General features: G+C 41.0%; 1 protein-coding gene across 7 annotated transcripts in view; it reads left to right on the top strand.

The window, feature by feature from the left end:
• The window catches only part of ANKHD1 (ankyrin repeat and KH domain containing 1), a 106,449-nt gene that overhangs the window by 39,101 nt on the left and 48,986 nt on the right, over window positions 1-18,362 (top strand). For all 7 annotated transcript variants that reach the window (XM_053957042.1, XM_053957035.1, XM_053957036.1 and 4 more), the window contains 8 exons: window positions 3,354-3,510; window positions 4,902-5,049; window positions 5,916-6,063; window positions 7,132-7,365; window positions 8,900-8,994; window positions 11,372-11,609; window positions 11,828-12,019; window positions 13,470-13,579. In XM_053957042.1, coding sequence (XP_053813017.1) covers window positions 3,354-3,510; window positions 4,902-5,049; window positions 5,916-6,063; window positions 7,132-7,365; window positions 8,900-8,994; window positions 11,372-11,609; window positions 11,828-12,019; window positions 13,470-13,579 — 1,322 coding nt within the window. The remainder of the gene's footprint in view (window positions 1-3,353; window positions 3,511-4,901; window positions 5,050-5,915; window positions 6,064-7,131; window positions 7,366-8,899; window positions 8,995-11,371; window positions 11,610-11,827; window positions 12,020-13,469; window positions 13,580-18,362) is intronic.

Below are 18,362 nucleotides of genomic sequence, written 5' to 3'. Positions count from 1 at the left end.
ATGAAAAGATGGAAAGGATGGCCTCTATAGAGGCACGTGTGTAATATTCCAGGAAATACAGAATGTAAGACCTTGGGTTCAGTTCAGATAGTGTCAGATCAGTAACATATTAGAGAGACTGTAATAATGTGAGAAATTGTGATCACTCTTGTGCAAGAGTGTGTAGAATGGTCCTAAGGATGCTTTCAGTATTTGTTGGATGGGAAGAAGCAAGAAGAATTTTGGCCAAGATCTATACATAAATCAGACTGCTGGAGTCCCTATGTGTATGAGAGTGACACAAGAACAAGTGGTTTGGGCACAAAACTAAGTAAATTAGAGATTAAAAGACACATGAGCATTACAGCATTGAGATTCTGGCATAGTCACCCTAAATCATAGCAAAATAAAAGCTTCGGATTGTTATTATATAGTAAATTATTGAGTATAATGTGCAAAAGGGGGGGTGAATGAATGTGTGTCTGCAGTGATAATTCTTGTATTCTGTCTTCCTTTGACTCCAGCCAGCCAAACAAATGTCAGGTCTGATGTCTTCTGTGGATGTTGATTAGTTTTGACATGTGTAATATAAAAATATTAAATTAAGAGCTGGGGATGGCACCTGGGTTAAGCTCTAGGTGGTGAGGTAAATAAAAGGCACCTTCCACTTACCCTCTGAAAGGCTTTAGTGTGGTTATAGCTCATTTTTTGGGACAAAGTCAGAAACAGGAGTGAGCTCTAAGTGCGCTTTGACTGTCCAGAAGGAAGAGCCACTGACCCGTGGTTGGTGAGTCCTCCAGGAGACCACCAGGTAAAATCCATGAAAACAGATACTTGGGAATAGGAGAGCTGTAGTGGGTCAAGTTTGTCTTAACCAGGCACAGAAGATCTGTGGTGTGACTTCTGCCTTCAGAAATTCCAGGTATGAAGGCCACAACAAACTACTAAAACAGCGAAGGTATCAAGTGTAGCTCCTGCTTGTCCGGGCAACTTGTCCGTTCTACTGCCTTGGTGAGCTGAAATGATGGAGATGGCCAGGTCACCTGGGCTTTTGGCTTCTGTGGCGTTTTGATGGTGATGTTTTGGTAGTTCTTTGGGTTGGTTTCTTTTGGCTGGACTTTGTATTTTCCACTTCTTTTGTCAACAGTAGAGCTGTTAACAGCTCCTTCAATTAGACCTTTTTAAAGCAGAGGGAAGCTGCAGTTGTGTTGTTCCTTGTAAGCTAAATCTGCATTTTTAGCCTTTGCTCAGGGGTCCTGTGGATTTCTCTCGAGTACTTTTCCATGTTGTTTACCACGGTGTTCAGCTTTGGTTGCAGCAGTCCCAGATGAGGCCTCAGTGCTGAGTTGTGAAGACTTAATTCTTTGTCTTTCCTTCAGCAGTGCTTTATGTACACTGCAATGCAGCGTAAGCCAGCACTGCCACCAGAAATAGCTCGTGTAAACATCTCAGCAGTTACCCCGTGAGCCATCCTGGGGAAGCAGAGCTGTGGAAAAACTGTCACTTTCTTGTTGTATTTGGTACTAAATTGATATCCTGACCCAGTTTTGCAGCGCCTGTCCCCTCTGTCCCACCTGCTCCAGCTGCAGAGATGACAGGACTTCCAACCCCTTTACACCACCGGCAAATCCAGTTTACATGAATGCATAAGGCGTGAGCTGTGGCATTTGAGGCTTGTTTGTTAGCTTTGCTATATTTAACTGCGATGGCCACGGGGGTGGTGGCCTTGACAGTTTGGAGGTGGAAGGGGTCATGTGGCCAGTGGCCTCCAAGGGTCCATGACCTCTCACTTTTGTGCTCTGATTGCTCTGGACTAGCCAGGCTTCCAACCCAGATCGAGGTGTGATTTCTGATTTCATTGCAGAGTGGGCAATTAGTTATAAATTGGTTTTCGTAGCCCCTTGACAATGCTGAAGGGATCCAGATGTGGGATGTTGGAGCCAGGGAGGAGGTGCACAAGTCTCTTAAGCAGCTCATTGAACCTCCATCGCTCATTTCCATCAGCCAAGTGCTGCACCCCAGGGGAGGTGTCTGTCTCAATGGCTGGAGAGGGATTCTCCATCATGTCCAGTGCTGCCATCCAGCACTTGGAGCGCTGCAGCAGCCGTGCAGGGTAACGTCACAGGGTGCCTGGTGTGTGCTGGCATAAAGAGATTTAGGGTGGAGAAATTTGGTAAGAATTGATTCTTACATTATCAAGAAGAAAACTGGATGCTCTCAAACTGGGGATATACATTGTCTGAAGAAAGCATTCAAACTTAAAATACAATTTATTCTGTAATAATTACAAGCTGGGTTGTGGGAAATCAAACATTTCCATTTACATTGTGGTGTAAATCAGGCCTGCAGAGATATGCACATACCAAATAGCAAATCTTCTGAGGGATAATGTGCCTTATTTCCAGAGGTTTCTATCTAATTTGACCCTTTTTAACAGCTAAGGAATTGAAGTTACTGATTCATGACTGGTGAAGGTGGCTGATCTATAAACCAGTAATCATTCGCTTTTTGTAGCACATGAAATTGATTAATTTTTGTTTGGGTTTTTTTGTGGGTGGCTGGGAGGTGTTTGTGTTGTTTACAAATTTGTACCTGAAGATACAAGTCCTGCCCACATTGCAGTGATTGTTTACACATGTTAAATAGGCTGTGCTTAAATATGAGGAGTAAAACCTTTGTGGAGTAAAACTTGAGCAAAGAAACTGGTATAAAAAAAAGAAACTTTAAAGAAAGTTCCTTGAATCTAAGCATTTTTACTGTGTTATGTCTGTGAAGGAGAGGCATTGATTTCAAGTATACTTAAAATATTTGAAATCTCATTTCCTAACTTTTGTTCCTGTAGCTAGAGCCGGGCAGTTTAGAGTGGTAAATTACTGGAATTTAAACTAATAAATGTTTAAGTTTTTCCTACTCTTAAAAAAAATATATATATTAAAACTCAATCTGCTTTGTTTTGGGTGGGAAAGGGGCAATAAGTGTTTTAAGTTGAAAAATTCTTCACATTCAGAAAATATTGAATCATGTCTGTTTCCCAAACTTCTGGTTTGAATGCCTGAATTTATCCTTAATACCCCAATATGATGGTTTTTGAGCTTCTTTAAGTTCTTCAAAGGTATGACTTGAGACTTCAAGACAAGTAACAAAGCTGCCAGTTGAAAGATGTAGGGTTTTTACTGCTATATTATAGTTAATTAAATATTCAGGTCTTGGGCAAATGTTAGCAGATAGTTTAGTTTTAAGTAGCTAATTATCTGGCATGTTTGCAAATGATTTTTAACTAATAGTGCATGTGGCTGAACTCTAAAATAGTGTCTTTGCATTTCTTTTGTGTGACTTTCATACTAACCCGACTGATGAACGAACGTGCACTGAAGGAATTGGTAAATTGTCCACTGCCGATGGCAAAGCCTTCGCAGATCCCGAGGTTCTTCGGAGACTGACGTCGTCCGTCAGCTGCGCGCTGGACGAGGCGGCCGCCGCGCTGACGCGGATGAGAGCCGAGAACAATCACAACAACGGACAGGTGGACAAGTATGTGCTGACCCCCCTGGTTCCCCAACGATGGGGTTTTATTTCAGATTCTGTTAATTGTACGTACTGACCGCCCTGGTTCCCCAACGATGGGGTTTTATTTCAAATTCTGTTAATTGTACGTACTGACCCCCCTGATTCCCCAGCGATGGGGTTTTGTTTCAAATTCTGTTAATTGTACATACTGACCCCCCTGGTTCCCCAGCGATGGGGTTTTATTTCAAATTCTGTTAATTGTACATACTGAGCACCCTGGTTCCCCAACGATGGGGTTTTATTTCAAATTCTGTTAATTGTACGTACTGACCCCCCTGGTTCCCAACTATGGGGTTTTGTTTCAAATTCTGTTAATTGTGCATACTGACCGCCCTGGTTCCCCAACTATGAAATAGGATTTTATTTCAAATTCACTTAGTTGTACATACTAACCACCCCTGGTTCTCCAACTATGGAAGAGGATTTTATGTCAAATTCGTAGTTAATTGTAGGTGCTGACCGCTCTCGGTTGCCCAGGTACAGAATGGGATTTTATTTCAAATTCAATTAATTTTACATACTGACCACCCCTGCTTCCCCAACTATGGAATGGGATTTTATTTCAAATTCAGTTAATTGTTCATACTGACCACCCCTGGTTACCCAGCTATGGAATGGGATTTTATTTCCAATTCAGGTAATTTTGTAGATAGTAATGGAGCTGTTCTACTGCTAGCAGAAGCAGATTGCATCTGAAGGTGTAACTACTGTCCCATCAGGTTATTGGCTTCACAGGATAAGAGAAAATTACAAAAAAAATGTTACTTTCTAACCTGCTGCTCTTGCTGTGTACCAGAGAGTTGAGTTCTTATGCGAGAAAGTTCAAGTTCTTAGCTGTAGAAGAGTAGGTGATTGCTGAAATTTGTCTGGTTGCAGTATTCATATTAGTGGTCTCTGTGATACTTGACTGCTGACTTTTTGGCTTTGTGTGCAGTAGGAATTTGCCTTGGCCCATGCAGTCAGCAGTTTGTCATGGTCACAACCTCTGTGAATCTGGCATTCCCTGAAGTGGGAATAGTATTTGTGAGGTTTGCTCCTGTCTTGCAAACATCACAAAAACCAGCTTTGAGTGCTCTTCTCTGCATCTGGTCTGTATGAGAGCATATTATGAGTTAGCAACTGATGAGAACAAGCTAGTTTAGACAATAAGGAAAGTGTCTATGTCCATTTCACCTGTGGAAATATTGATAAACTGGAATATAGATTAAAAAAAAGAAAAACATAAGGTGTATTTTCAAGTAAAACTTAGCACTGAAGTCAGGAGTCTTTACTTAAAGGCTTCCTCCTTGCCTAGGAAAGCTGCCCAGCTGTTGCAGGTGTGTGTTGAGCTCACTGTGTGGTAACTGGTTTTGCAGTCGCAGTCTGGCAGAAGCATGCTCCGATGGGGATGTCAATGCTGTCCGGAAGCTGCTGGATGAAGGACGGAGCGTAAATGAACATACTGAAGAAGGGGAGAGTCTGCTTTGCTTGGCCTGCTCAGCAGGATATTATGAATTGGCACAAGTAAGTAACAAATACAGTTAGAACTAAACATTTCTGAAGCATTGTCTGAGAGGCTTCTTTGATAGGCAAACATTTTAGCAATTGTGGCTATTATAATTTTTTATTATTTCAACAGAATATCAGTGAATACAGCTTATTGTGGGATTCCAGTTGTTGTTTGGGTTTCTTTAATGGAAAATGCAGTCGCAGATGCCTTTAGGTTGAAGGGACTTGTCTGAGGAATGAATTCTATGTTTTGTGATGTATCTGCTTTTCTGGCATTGTTCTAGATGCAGTCCAGCTGTTCTGCTGAGCAGGAGTATCTAAAATAGCAGCAAACCCAAATGCTAAAATTGGTTACCTTCTAAAAGCTCATGCCTCAGTCACACAATTCTTTTTTTAAATCACATTTTTATCAACAGTACATTAGTTTCTGTTAATTTTGAGTTATATTGCTTCTATATCTAAGGGCAGCTGCTTTGAAATAGGTGATAGTTCTCAGAAATGCCCAACTTCACATTTTGGTGCCAAAACAGAGGACAGGGAGGGAACTTCTCACCTGTGCACACCGATCACCACTGATCTGTGAGTGTCCTGGTCATTATTGCAGGTGACAGTTTCTGTGCTGTCATTCTGGTCAGTAAATTGCCCTGTAACTTTTGAAAACGTCCATATTTCACTGGAAGTTAGATATGAACAAATGCAGAAACTCAGGATTTTCTGCAGCAGAGCCCAGTGCAGGCAGTAACTGTGAATGGTCCTGGGAGTGGCACTGGGCTGTGAGGGGATGTGGCAGCTGGCTGGGGAACCAGTCTCACACACCCCACTGAACTAAAAACAAAAGGTTGTTGTTACAATTTGCTCACTGTAGTGAACTTTTCCCCTAGGTGCTTCTAGCCATGCACGCCAACGTTGAAGACCGAGGGAATAAAGGCGACATCACTCCCTTGATGGCAGCTGCCAGTGGAGGCTACGTGGATATCGTTAAACTCCTCCTTGTCCATTGTGCAGATGTCAATGCACAGTCCTCCACAGGTAACTGGGGAGCAGAAGCACAATTAGTAAGGCTGGCACATAAGGCACACAGCTCTTCTGAACATCTGTGTTTTTGTCTAACACTTTCATTCCCAAGAAAACACGACAGGAACTGTTAGGAATAGACCAGATCTGTAGTGAATGTGTTTGGAGTCTTAACTGGCCGTTATTAAATATGAGTTTTAATGTAAATTCTAATGGAAAGCACTGTTCCTGTAAAAACCACTCTGGACAAGAAAAATATATGAAGTTTATCTTTTCTCATTGGTATAATCTAAAATTACCCAATAAGCTGACCATGGGACGCATCTCATCAACACCAGTTACTTCTGTCTGTTCCTTTTTACTAAAGAGGAGTTAAAATTTTTGAGAACATTGAATGTTCTCTATATTGCTGGTTCTTGACCACAGCTTAACTAACCTCATTGACAGCATTCACCTGCAGTTGAATCCTGTTTATTAAGATAGACTTTAAACTTTGTTCAAATTTTAAAGCAAGTGACATGTCCAAACTATGAGATATTCTTTTATCTTTCTGTTTAGCCATTTTAAGCTAAGTTACCTTAAAATTGACTGTAGCATTTAAAACATGAGCCATATGTGAGTGTCTGTCACTTACAGTACCAGAGTTTTAAATTATAAATTTATTCACAGCCAGCCAGTAGAAGATTTTCAAGGAATTACAAGACACAGTCTTAGGCAAAAAAAAAAAAAAAAAAAGAAGACAAAATAAAAAAACCACACCCCCAACTCTACAGCAACAATTACTCATTGATCTTTTTGTGCATGTTTATTTGATCTAATTTTGTGTGCTAAAGTAGGAAGCACAACATTCAAACTGAAAAAAATCCTGATTTGTAATACTGGTTTGGCATTAAAACATTCGTGTTAATAGCTATATGGGGTTTTATACCCAGCCTGGAATGATGGGCTGGAGTAACATTGCTGTGAGGTGAAAGGCTGCTGCTGGTGCTGTACATGGGTTTGTTGGAGCTGTTAACACTGATCTCCTTCCCCGTGTTAGGAGTGGGTGATGGGAAGGGCTCTCATGCAACCTCTCCTCTGCAGGGAACACAGCTCTGACGTACGCCTGTGCCGGGGGCTTTGTGGACGTGGTGAAGGTGCTACTGAAAGCTGGTGCTAACATAGAAGACCACAATGAGAACGGACATACCCCCCTGATGGAAGCAGCCAGTGCAGGGCATGTCGAGGTTGCAAGAGTATTGCTGGAATATGGTGCAGGAATCAACACTCACTCCAACGAGTTCAAAGAAAGTGCACTTACACTCGCATGCTATAAAGGTATCGTCTCTTGCCTTGTTTTGTATTTTTGTTTAAATTGTTTGCTTGGATTTATCTGACTAAAACTTTCAGCAATACTTTGAATATCTTCCTAAGAGTTTTGTAAATCTGGATTTTGGTTTTAAACTCAATGTCACAAAATGTTCCTCTGTGGTGTAGTGGCATTAAGTCTGTATTTGTGTCCAGATGTGGTGGACATTTGACATGTTGCAGATGAAAACTTGTAACTGGCTATGTCCAAACTTGTGCTTTGACACACCAGCATTCTCTCCTGCTACCCACTACCACATTCCCTGTTTCATTCCCAGTTCCTTCACCAACTGTCTGTGAATTCTGAAAACATCTCTGTTGGTTCTTCAGAAAATGCAAAGTTGGAATGTGTGTTTCTGTAATATCTGATGGGGAGACAAAGTCTCCATTATTACTGGATTCTTTTCCTTCAGTGTAATTTAGGAGAATGCTATGAATTCTTAAGTGTGATGAACTTTTAGGGACTTTTGACCTAATTTCCTTTGCTATTTAAAGCTTCTTTGTAAAGTAACAGTGCAGTGATAATCCACTGTGCTTCTATGGTTTGCTTTCCAACCATTGCTTTTCTACAAATAGAAAATAAGGATGTGGATTATTGTCATAGTAACTTTAGGCTTTGCCTCTGTGGTTAGGATTGAGGATGCATACTATGTATAAGCTGTCTGAGGACTTGCATCTGGATTTGTCATGGATTTCCTACAGCATATGTTAGTTCCTTACAGGCAAATGCCAGTAATAGTAACACCTGAATGTACTACTGGAGGGTCATTCTTGTTTCTTTTGACCCAGAACCTAATTGAGTCATAGAATGTAAAATCTTGAATGACAGAGACGTCCTGTATTATCTTTGACAAGCTGGTTGATTGTTTTCTTGTCAATTTATGTAAGACCAAGTCTTCCCACAGAGAAGAATGCTTATTAAGAGACTAAAAACATAGAAGGGGCAATTTCTAAAATGACAGAAACTGTAATAGAGTTTAAATCAAGTTTTGGTAAAGCTCAGTAGAAGCTTGTAAAAATAATGTCAGATAATATGATATAATGTGTGTATCTTAGTTCTCAGAAATATGTCTGTGAGTGTTATTAAAAAGCTTAAAGTTAAGTTCAGATCTACATGGACCCATCCCTAAAATGGGATAATCCCCCCAGTTGTATACTGCCTTGGAACTCTTAAATGATCGGTCACTGTATAGTTCAATAGGGAATAAGCACAGTTTTGCTTGAAGTCACAAGGAAAGGTTCTTGTGTTAAGTTGAATTAGACAGGTCTGTCTCCATCTCATGGCTGAGCAGTATCTTTATGAAAGGCTTTCTGAAGGCTGCTGACTCGTTTGCATTGGTATTTTTTAAAGAGTACTTTAAGGAGCCATGTTGGCCAGTTGTAGCTTGTGAAGATTCTACTAGCAAACTGTGAAAATCTGAATTATTTCAATAAGTGTATTGTCTGTACTACTAAAAATTGATTATGTGGGATGCTTATTTATTTTGATCTGTTTCATTTGAAGGCCATTTAGATATGGTTCGTTTTTTGCTTGAAGCTGGAGCTGATCAAGAGCACAAAACAGATGAGATGCACACGGCGCTGATGGAGGCCTGCATGGTAAATAGCTTTGTTTGTACTGCTCCCTCCTCGGGGAGAGAGGAATGCAGGAGGTGATAAAATAGAGTGAGCCTTGGGTAACAAGCTGTTTGGGGGCTGCAAGTGAATTTGTGTGTTGTTATTGTAAAAAAAGTGCTTACAGCAGCTCCCACCAGTTTCTCAGTCTAACTGATCACAAAGAAACAATTCTTTAATTTTTGGGGAGTGATGTGTTGTTTTAAATGCTCCCTGTGTGAAGTTTAAGGGTGACTAATCTGCAGTGCAGTGATGTAGTACAAGTCACTAGTTTGGGGTTTTGTTTTGGTTTTTTTTTAGTGTGTTTTCCACACTTTGTTTTTATAAATAAGGTCTCTCAGTGTGTCATGGAATGAGCCTTCCAGAAGTGCACTGAGCTGGATGATTCATGCATTACAATTGTCTGTTCATCACTGCCGGAAGTGTTTTGCATGGAGAGATGACTTGCTCTCTTCTAGGTTTCTGTAAAGGAGGTTGTGAGGTTTTTCTTTTGACCTACCATTTTATTTTGAAAAATAATGTAGTCCTTAGTTCTCTAGCAACTGTCCACATAATTTCAATGCAGCCATTGAGGAAAAACTTCCCTATCCAAGAGCATCATCTTAATAAAGAGTGTCAAAGCATATCTGTAACCATTTCTGTACAGACCTTGGATGACCTTTTCTCTCTTCTTCAAGCTGGAAGAACTTCTCTGAAGAAAGAACAGGAACCTTGTTTCCATAGGAAGCACAGCATAAAGAGGGAAACTGATTTTTCTTCCAGTAGCCTGTAATCCTTGGAAGAATCCTTGGATGCAGTGTTCCTCCAGTCTGCTGAGAGCTGGAGGATCAAGTGTTCTTTCAGTGCAGTTGTGAGGTGATGATGCAAGCGACCAAGGTCAGGCTGTAACGTGGGGAGCTGTGTCCAAGTCTTCCGATAGTGAGCTGGTAATTGTATCCTTGAATAGCCTTCCCTGTAGGAGAGCCTGGTGCCAGTAAGGAATTCAGAAGGACAGCGGGTGCATGCTGTCACCTAAAGGAGATTGCACCACGACTGCAGACTAAAGGTTAATCAGCCCCGCTGTTCTGTTTAGGTTGGGGTTTTTTGTTTGCTTTTTCTTAGTTTCCTGCTGAAACAATCCAAGGGCTGGCTTAATTTGAAGCAGCTTACTTGGGGGAGAGAGTTGTGAGGTTTTCAGCTCTTTGGTGTTTCAGACCAAGTGTTCTGACATTACAGAGTGTGTATTGACATTTGAAAGCAGCAGAAAGGAAGTTGAGCCTTTGAAGTCCCAACTCCATAACAAAGAATTTGGTTTTTGTTATCATTCGGCTGCACCCTTGCACAAAGGAGCTGTTCCACCAAATTGTTGTGACTGTTCCCAGTCTTCATCTCTTTCCATCTAAGGAATGCAGCAGGTACAGGTTACTGAGATGTCTGGTCTCTGATCACCAATTCTTTTGTAAGTGCCTCGGAGTTTGTTTTGGTCGGGACAGTGCCACACTTTGGGTAATGCCTCTAATGAGGTGGCTGTTGGCTTTTAGATTTCTCAACCTCTGAGAACAACAGCCTGTGTTTAATGTGCTCCCCTGATTGCTGTCCATCTCAGGTTACCTACAGTCTGCTTCATGGTCACCTTAAGCTTTCCCCTTTTGCTGATGTTGTGGCTCTCTACCAAACTACACCTCCAGTCAAGTGTGGATTTTAGGTACTCGGTCTATTACAAGTAACTGAGAGGTTTAACAATACTTTCTTGAGAAGCTGACACATATATCTATGTGCTTTGATTGGTAAGGACTCAGAATGCTCTGGCAATCCTAATTCTCTTATTCTATGGCTTCACCCCAAGGCATTTTTCAGACACCTTTAAGAGTTTTTCCAAATCTCTCCTTCTGTTACCTGCCTTATTGTTACCCACCTAAGTTTCTCTGCAGGTATCTTTCCCAGGGTCTAGAAATTGCCAATTGTTTTTTTGTCTGTAGAAGTCATGAATCAACTACTACTACAAAGAATAAGAAAATCTTTTTTTGTGATGCTTGTTCTGAGGTTTAGTCATGGAGTGGGTTTATTACTTATGGCACTTGTGTCCCAAAGATTATGCTGCAAATTAAGTCTTGCACCATAATTCCTTTTACCTCAAGAAATGGAAACACCAACATATATCTAGCTCTTTTTTCCTCATGCATTTAAACCTGACTGAGATGTAGGTGGAAACCTAAGTGTTGGTTAGGTCCAAGTATTACTGTAACTGTCATAATTAAACCATGATAAGTAAAAAGGCCCTGTCTTTGTAGGATAATTTGCAGGCCTAGTGTGATAGTGGTTGCAACTACAGCGTCAAGTGACTTCAGTTGTGTCTGACTCCTGGGTTGCCCTTTGCTTGCAGGACGGGCACGTGGAGGTGGCACGGCTGCTGTTGGACAGCGGTGCCCAGGTGAACATGCCCGCGGATTCCTTCGAATCCCCGCTCACTCTGGCAGCTTGTGGCGGGCACGTGGAGCTGGCAGCGCTTCTGATCGAGCGAGGAGCCAACCTGGAGGAGGTTAATGATGAAGGTTACACACCTCTGATGGAAGCTGCCCGGGAAGGCCACGAAGAGATGGTGGCCTTGCTGCTGGCACAAGGTGAGATCCCGTGGCGATGGCGCGCTCAGAAGGACACAGTGTGATCCATGGCCAACAGGTGTCCTGTGTAGATTGCTCTGATGCAGCGTGGAGCTGGCACTGCTCACTGCTGTACCCACAAAGCAGAGCTCAAACACCCAAACTGCTGTGGGAGTGATGAGCATTCACCTCCCCAGGCAGTGTGTGGCCAGGTCAGTAATGGCTGTTTTGTTTCCCAGGGGCAAATATTAACGCACAGACAGAAGAAACGCAGGAAACAGCCCTGACCCTGGCCTGCTGCGGAGGCTTCTCTGAAGTCGCTGACTTCCTTATTAAGGCAGGAGCTGATATAGAGCTTGGTTGCTCAACACCTTTGATGGAAGCTGCTCAAGAGGGCCATCTTGAACTGGTGAAATACTTGCTGGCAGCAGGTATGTGTTCAGAGCAAGTGATTAAGCCCACAGATACTATGGACTTGATGTGTTTTGGATGATTTGGAAGATGCCTGGGCTTTTGATAATGGCGGTGTTGTAACAAGAAACAATATCCTCAGACTACTTAGCAAGAAGGAAAAAGCGTATGTTGCACCTCAGTATTGTTTGATACTGTTAACAGAGGAAAGAGCCTCCTGGAGCAGGTGATCCTGTTCCATATCTAGAAAGCATCCACATTCATTAGAAACATTGTTTCCAGCTATCTGCATCTAGGACAAAATTTTAATACAGATAATGCTTGGTTTTGCTTGCTACTCCAGCTTTGACTCAGCCTGGTTATCTGCATTCAGTCTCCCTGAATAACCAGTTCTTTAGGAATGGTGTGCTGGGAAGTAGTGTGCAAGACAGATTCTGGAATGTACTGAATTTCTGTGATGAATGAGCTTTACTGCTACATTTTACAGTAGTAAAAATTAAATCTTGCTAGAGTTTGGGGTAAAATTATGCTTCAATGTTCATCTTTCAGTTTATAAAGTTGGTAGAGTCTAAAGTGTTCTGCTTAAAATAATAAAGAAAAAGGAGTTGTATTTGGGATATCTTCCTTGTTGTGGAAGGTGATTTATTTGTATGCTCTAAGAATAAGCATAAAATTGGCTGGATTTGTAATTTTAGAAAGTAAAGCTCCCTGCTCATCGAGGGACAGTAACAACTGTGCCACTTGGTGCAGTGACACCAGCATGTGACACCTGTCACCAGCTCTCTTGGAACGCTTGCTGCCTGCACTTCACTGCTGATAGTGTAGAAAGTTGATTAAGGAGCCTTGTTTTGGCATCAGGGAGTCTCTAATTATACCTCACACCTTAAAAATAAGAAAATGGCTAATCACATTGGCATTTCTTTTTTTAAGAATAATGTGCTACATATCGAGAGTCATGTGTAGTTTTCAGAGAGCTGGTGTATATGAAGCTAGACAAATTATTTCAACAAAATTGTTTTAAAGCAAATTATTTTAAAGAGCAGGAAAGAAGGGGAAATTCTGGAAGTGTATGTGTTTGTTGTATTAATACTAATTCAGTGATGTGCATGTTGTCTGGTTTCCCTTGGCATACAGCCCCGAATGAAATGGACAGTCTGCAAAACTGTCTGGATTCCCTGTTACTTGATGTAAAAACTGAAATCCTTCTTGCTGTAGAGGCACTGTAGGAATAAGCAAGCATATAGGTTTAACTGCTTAGATTGTCAGTCATGCTTTTGCCAAGCCTTGGCTTACCTCCTCTCCTTGGAGTATTTTCACTATGAGAGCAATTTTAGCCATAAGAGCAATGCTCTTGGACTGTGGAGGCTGTTGGTCAGTAGGATATAGCTGTTGACAGAGATTTTTATGTTTATCTGATGTGAAATACTTGATAAGGACACGTCCAATATGAAAAAAATGTTGTGTTTGTAGGAGCCAATGTTCATGCCACTACAGCAACGGGAGATACAGCTTTGACCTACGCCTGTGAAAATGGACACACAGATGTGGCAGATGTGTTGCTTCAGGCTGGTGCTGATCTGGTAAGGCTTCTGCTGCATTTTGTGGGCAAAGTGCTTTGGTTTCAAACTGTAAGGCCAAGCCTTTGTGCTTAGAGAACAGAGTGATGAGCTTAGGAATAGAGATTCATATATGGCTCTGAAAAGAGGCATGAAAGAAGCTTTTATTAAAGCCTGCATATTCTGTTTGGTCTACAAAATTAAAGTTCTTATGGGTAATCTGCTCTGAATTTAAAATGTTTTAGTAGTAGGAACTCCTGCTTCTGTATGTCAGTGTTGGTCTCTGAACACTGTTAGTCTCTTAACTTGTGCATACTACTACACAAAGCCCCAAACAAAGCAATGTCTTTTAAGTGATCAGCATAATCTGATCTCTCTTCTTTCTTCTAACTCTTGGGTTTATCACATTGCTTTCCCCATGTTCATTTTCTGTAATGTAAACTAAGTTGTTGGGAGACCCAAAACTGCCTCTTCACCAGCTACAGGGATATAACATTTGACTTATAATTAGTGAAAACAATTGATGCTTTAGTCTTCCAAAGGAGGAGTATTCTCCTTTCCCCCCCGCCCTCCATGTACTCACTGCTCTGTGTTTTATTTTGCTTGAGGGGTGGGTTGGGGTTTTGGTTGAATATTCTGAAATTTTTGTTCCTTCCAAAAAACCAAGAATGCCAGAAAAATTTCTCATCAAACCTGATAAATCAGCATGCTAATGAAGTTACTTTAATTTGAGTCATTAATGAAGTTTTTTGGGTTTTATTTAGAAATATAAATAAACTAATGCTGTAGTTTGGTATAATATTTCCAGTCTTCTTTGAGACTTTTTTTTTAGGGCTTATTAATTCTTCTCCAGTAATATCAGTAATGTTCTGCTTAATTTTTTCTTATCAGGGAGGAAAATCATATTATTGGGATTTTAGCAGGGATATTGGATGGGATGGTCTTGGAAAGTTCTGTTCAACCCAGATCATTCTGTGATTGTTTTATGAAAAGTGATTCTAGTCCCCATAGAGTTTTGTCTGAATTGAGGGTGACCATCACCACCACGTCTCAGCACAAACAGGTGTTGTTCTGGTGAGTGGAAACAGGAACTGATGCTTCTCAGGGACTGATCCTCTGGCCTAGATATCAAATATGTCATTCAGTTCAGGAACCAGTGGAGATCTTGAGAGCTCTGTCACATTCATTAAGCAATGTGGCTTTGTAAGCACCAGGAGAATTTTAAAAAATGATGGCTGGGATGAACTTTCTTCAGTTAGTGGTTAATTTTTCCTTAAAGCTCTGCAGTGACAAGTAGCGCTAGAAATGAGCAGTGTTAGAGTGCTCATCTGTCTGCTGGAGAACTGCTCAATCCTCTGTGGATTTGTCTCAATTCAGTGGATTTGTCTCCTTGTGACTAATTGTTCATGAAGTCTGGCATGTTAACAATTCTTCTGTGCTTTTCTGATGCCCTTCTTTGAGGGATCTTTTCCATGTCCTTACAGAGTTAGCCTGTCAAAATCTGTAGCAAAACTGGCAGGCCTGCACCTTTTCTTGTTAATGTATGCATTTTGAAATCAGCTCGCTTTTGCCAAATATATGAATGACTGAATCTGAGGCACATCTGAAGCCTTCAGCCTGTGATCCCATCTGTGCCATAGTTACATTCTAGTTCCCCCATCCCTTTCAGGAGCAGGAACTTCCAGGGTCTCAGCTTGAGTTGCTACCACTGGATCAAATGTATATTTTACTTGTTTGCAACTTTTATGGGGACAGAAGACCCAGTTTAGATGTTGTGAACTATGTGAGTAAAAGTTTGGAGATTGGAACTCTGAAATACAAATTGATAAAAACATTTTTTAAAAGCAGAAATATGGTTTAGTAACTTCAGGAAAAATATCCAGCACTTCAGTAATGCATCTATTTACCAGTGTGGCAAGGATTGTCTAATGTCAAAGGTGAAAGGATAATTTTTCCTAGAATTTTTTTTCTTTCCTATTTCTTCTTCGTGTCTTTCCCAGCAGTTACCTTTATCTCAAGGGTTGTGTAAGGTAAGACGTGGGAGGTACATAAATGTTCCCACAGGAACCAGGTTAAGGACTGTAAATCTCATAATGAGTATTGGTGGTATTTAATGAGAGGTGATATCCTGGTTTTAAGCTGCTTACCTTTCAATAAACTACAAGGACCATTTTGAATGCCTGTTCCCTCTTGATGTAGAATCACACCTGGATTAAAGGAGATTCTGGTGTCCCTTTTGAAGGCAGCTCTGCTCCTGACAGGGTGGTTGCATCTTTGTTTCAGTGTAGCTGCAAACAAAAGAGAGATGTTCTTTTTTGGACAGTGAGATCATCTCAGCTTTTCTCAGCTGGGAAATACAGAAAAGACTTTTAAATTGGGATTTTTTTAGCCTGGACTCTCTTGCAGCTGTACATGAGGTTGTGCTACCTAGAAGTTGTCTAGTGATGAAATTTACCTTTCTCCTATAAGATATATGGGAACTTTTATGCAGAAATTAAGAGATGGAAGAGAACCCGTGAGGACAGTTTCATCCTTGTATTTTTCTCATTTTACACTCTCAAGGTCTCCCCAAAACTCTTCAGTACTTGTTAAGATTCCACATCTTGCTTTACTTGGAAGACTAGAACTGGCTACCCAGCATCCACATAATTCTAATTGCAAAAAACCCCCAAACACACACATGCCATACTACCCCTTAATTCTTCTCCCATGACACAATGCTTTTGCAGACATGTTTCTGTCATGGCAGGGATCATTGTTTTGCCTTCAGGTGATAGCATCCCTCACACTAACGTGGCTCCTAAATTAAAAACTCCCTTTCCTTGATGTGTCTGACAGACTGTGGGTTTATGCATTGTGTATGAGGCACCATTTAAACATCTACAAAAGCAGCCAGTCTTCTGGAATTTGAATTCAGAAACTCTGGAGGTTGCTCTGTTGCTGTTACAGTGAGGAATCTGAAGTGCTGTTATGTTTTTCCTTACTGAATTTTTGAACCATTAGGGGAAAGTCAGGGATTTATGGCTTTTTTAGACTTGGCCCTTAGTCTTGTGTAGATAAAGCGTGGTAGGACAAGTGAATCTCATTTTTGTAGTCAACAACAGTTTTTGGCTGTTGTTAACTCTGGATGGTGCAAAACGCAATTAAATTCTCTGTTTTGCCAGTAGTGAACAAAAATCCATCTTGTCTGTAACAAAGATGCTGTGCTGACCTTTGTGCTCTCTTTGTGGATCTGAATGGCTCATGATAAGAGTCTGAACTCATGAGAGCTTCATTGCTTGGTCTTACCATTGTTCTTGCCTGCCTCATGCCAACAAACCTGGTTTCAGCTGGTGGATCTCATCCAATTTAAGTTCATGTTCCAGGTCTTCATGACCAGGAACATCTGCTTGTAGAGCAGGAGCTGTGAGTTCTTCTTTCTCCTTCTGCAGGACAAGCAGGAGGACTTTAAGAAGACAATTTTGGAGGGCACAGAGCCAGGCAGGCATCAGGTGAGGGTGGCCTTTGATGCTTGTAAGCTGCAGCCATGCTAAGGACAAGACATAGTCTCTTCAAAGATCTAGAGACTCACTGTGCAGACTAGATGGGGCTTGTTCTTGTTCTGTATTTTCCCTTCTGCTGGATTTTATAAAACTGGTCTTAAAAAATAATATCCCAACCTTCCCAAATGCAGCAGGTTATCTCATTGATAGCAGCCCTCTTAAATCTGTCTCCTCTAAGGTCTTCCATTTTTAGGTGTTTACTTTAAACTAGAGGCCTAGTTGAGTTTTCAGCAAGGTTATTTGGGGCAGGTAGGTTGGTGACTGCTGGAATAGGAGTTCAGTCTTGAAAATCAGCAAAGTGTCAGGGACTGTATTTTTTTTGCATCAAAACCTTTCTCTAGATCATTTTGTTCAGAATAATATTTAGATTTCTATTAAATATTCACTGTTGTCATGGATGAGGGAGGCTTGTTAAAGAATTGCAAAGTTGGAGCTTTACTTTGAACATACAGATTTTCTTCCTAAATGTTTAAATAATATGCAACATTGAGAAAAGAAAATCAAAAGAACTATCCTAGTGATTAATATATGAATATTTGTGAACCAAGAAGAATTGTATGTGGGGAAAGCCCTTATGTAGCTGCTCTTAGAATTGCCCAAACCAGAGGACTCAAAAGGAGAACTAGAAAATACCAATGATTGTCATAAGATGCTCCTGAATTCTCTGCTTCTCCTCTGCTCTTGAAAGTATTGATTTGTCTAGAAAGGAAATAATTATTGCTGACTGGAATCTGATCTCCTTCTTGAGTCCCAGTAGAAAAGGTGCAGACAATGTAAATAAACTCCTGCCTGATTTGGGTAACACTCTCACCTTCCCCTCCCTTCCTATCTGTTACCCAAAGCCACAGAAAATTCTTCTCAGGTGTTCTTTCTATCCCAGCAGAATTAGCAGGAGAGCACATCACCCAGGGGTTTAGAGAATGGCTTTCCAATTGTGGCAGAGGTGTTCTCCTTTCTTCCTCTTCCTGATGGTACTAATTACCACATTCCTCAGGGCTGGAGCAGCAACAAGAGGGGATGCTGTGGTGAGCCCTGCAGTGCAGAGGGGCAAGGGGATTGTGTTTGGAGACAATTTACTGGGTTTAGATATTACAAAATAAACATCAGTGTGAACTTCATATAAATAAAAGGGATAAGCACATTGTAAAGGTAATGGGATGCTTTGGGACAACTTTCATTTTCTCTGTTCTGATTTTGATCATCTAATGCAGCTGAAAAAAGAGATAGATATAGATATATATACATAGATAGAATCTTTAAAATTT

The sequence above is a fragment of the Vidua chalybeata genome, chromosome 15 (assembly GCF_026979565.1).
Source record: "Vidua chalybeata isolate OUT-0048 chromosome 15, bVidCha1 merged haplotype, whole genome shotgun sequence".
Classification (NCBI taxonomy): Eukaryota; Metazoa; Chordata; class Aves; order Passeriformes; family Viduidae; genus Vidua; species Vidua chalybeata.
The sequence above is the reverse complement of the archived record's forward strand: the minus strand, read 5'-3'. Positions and strand labels throughout refer to the sequence as shown.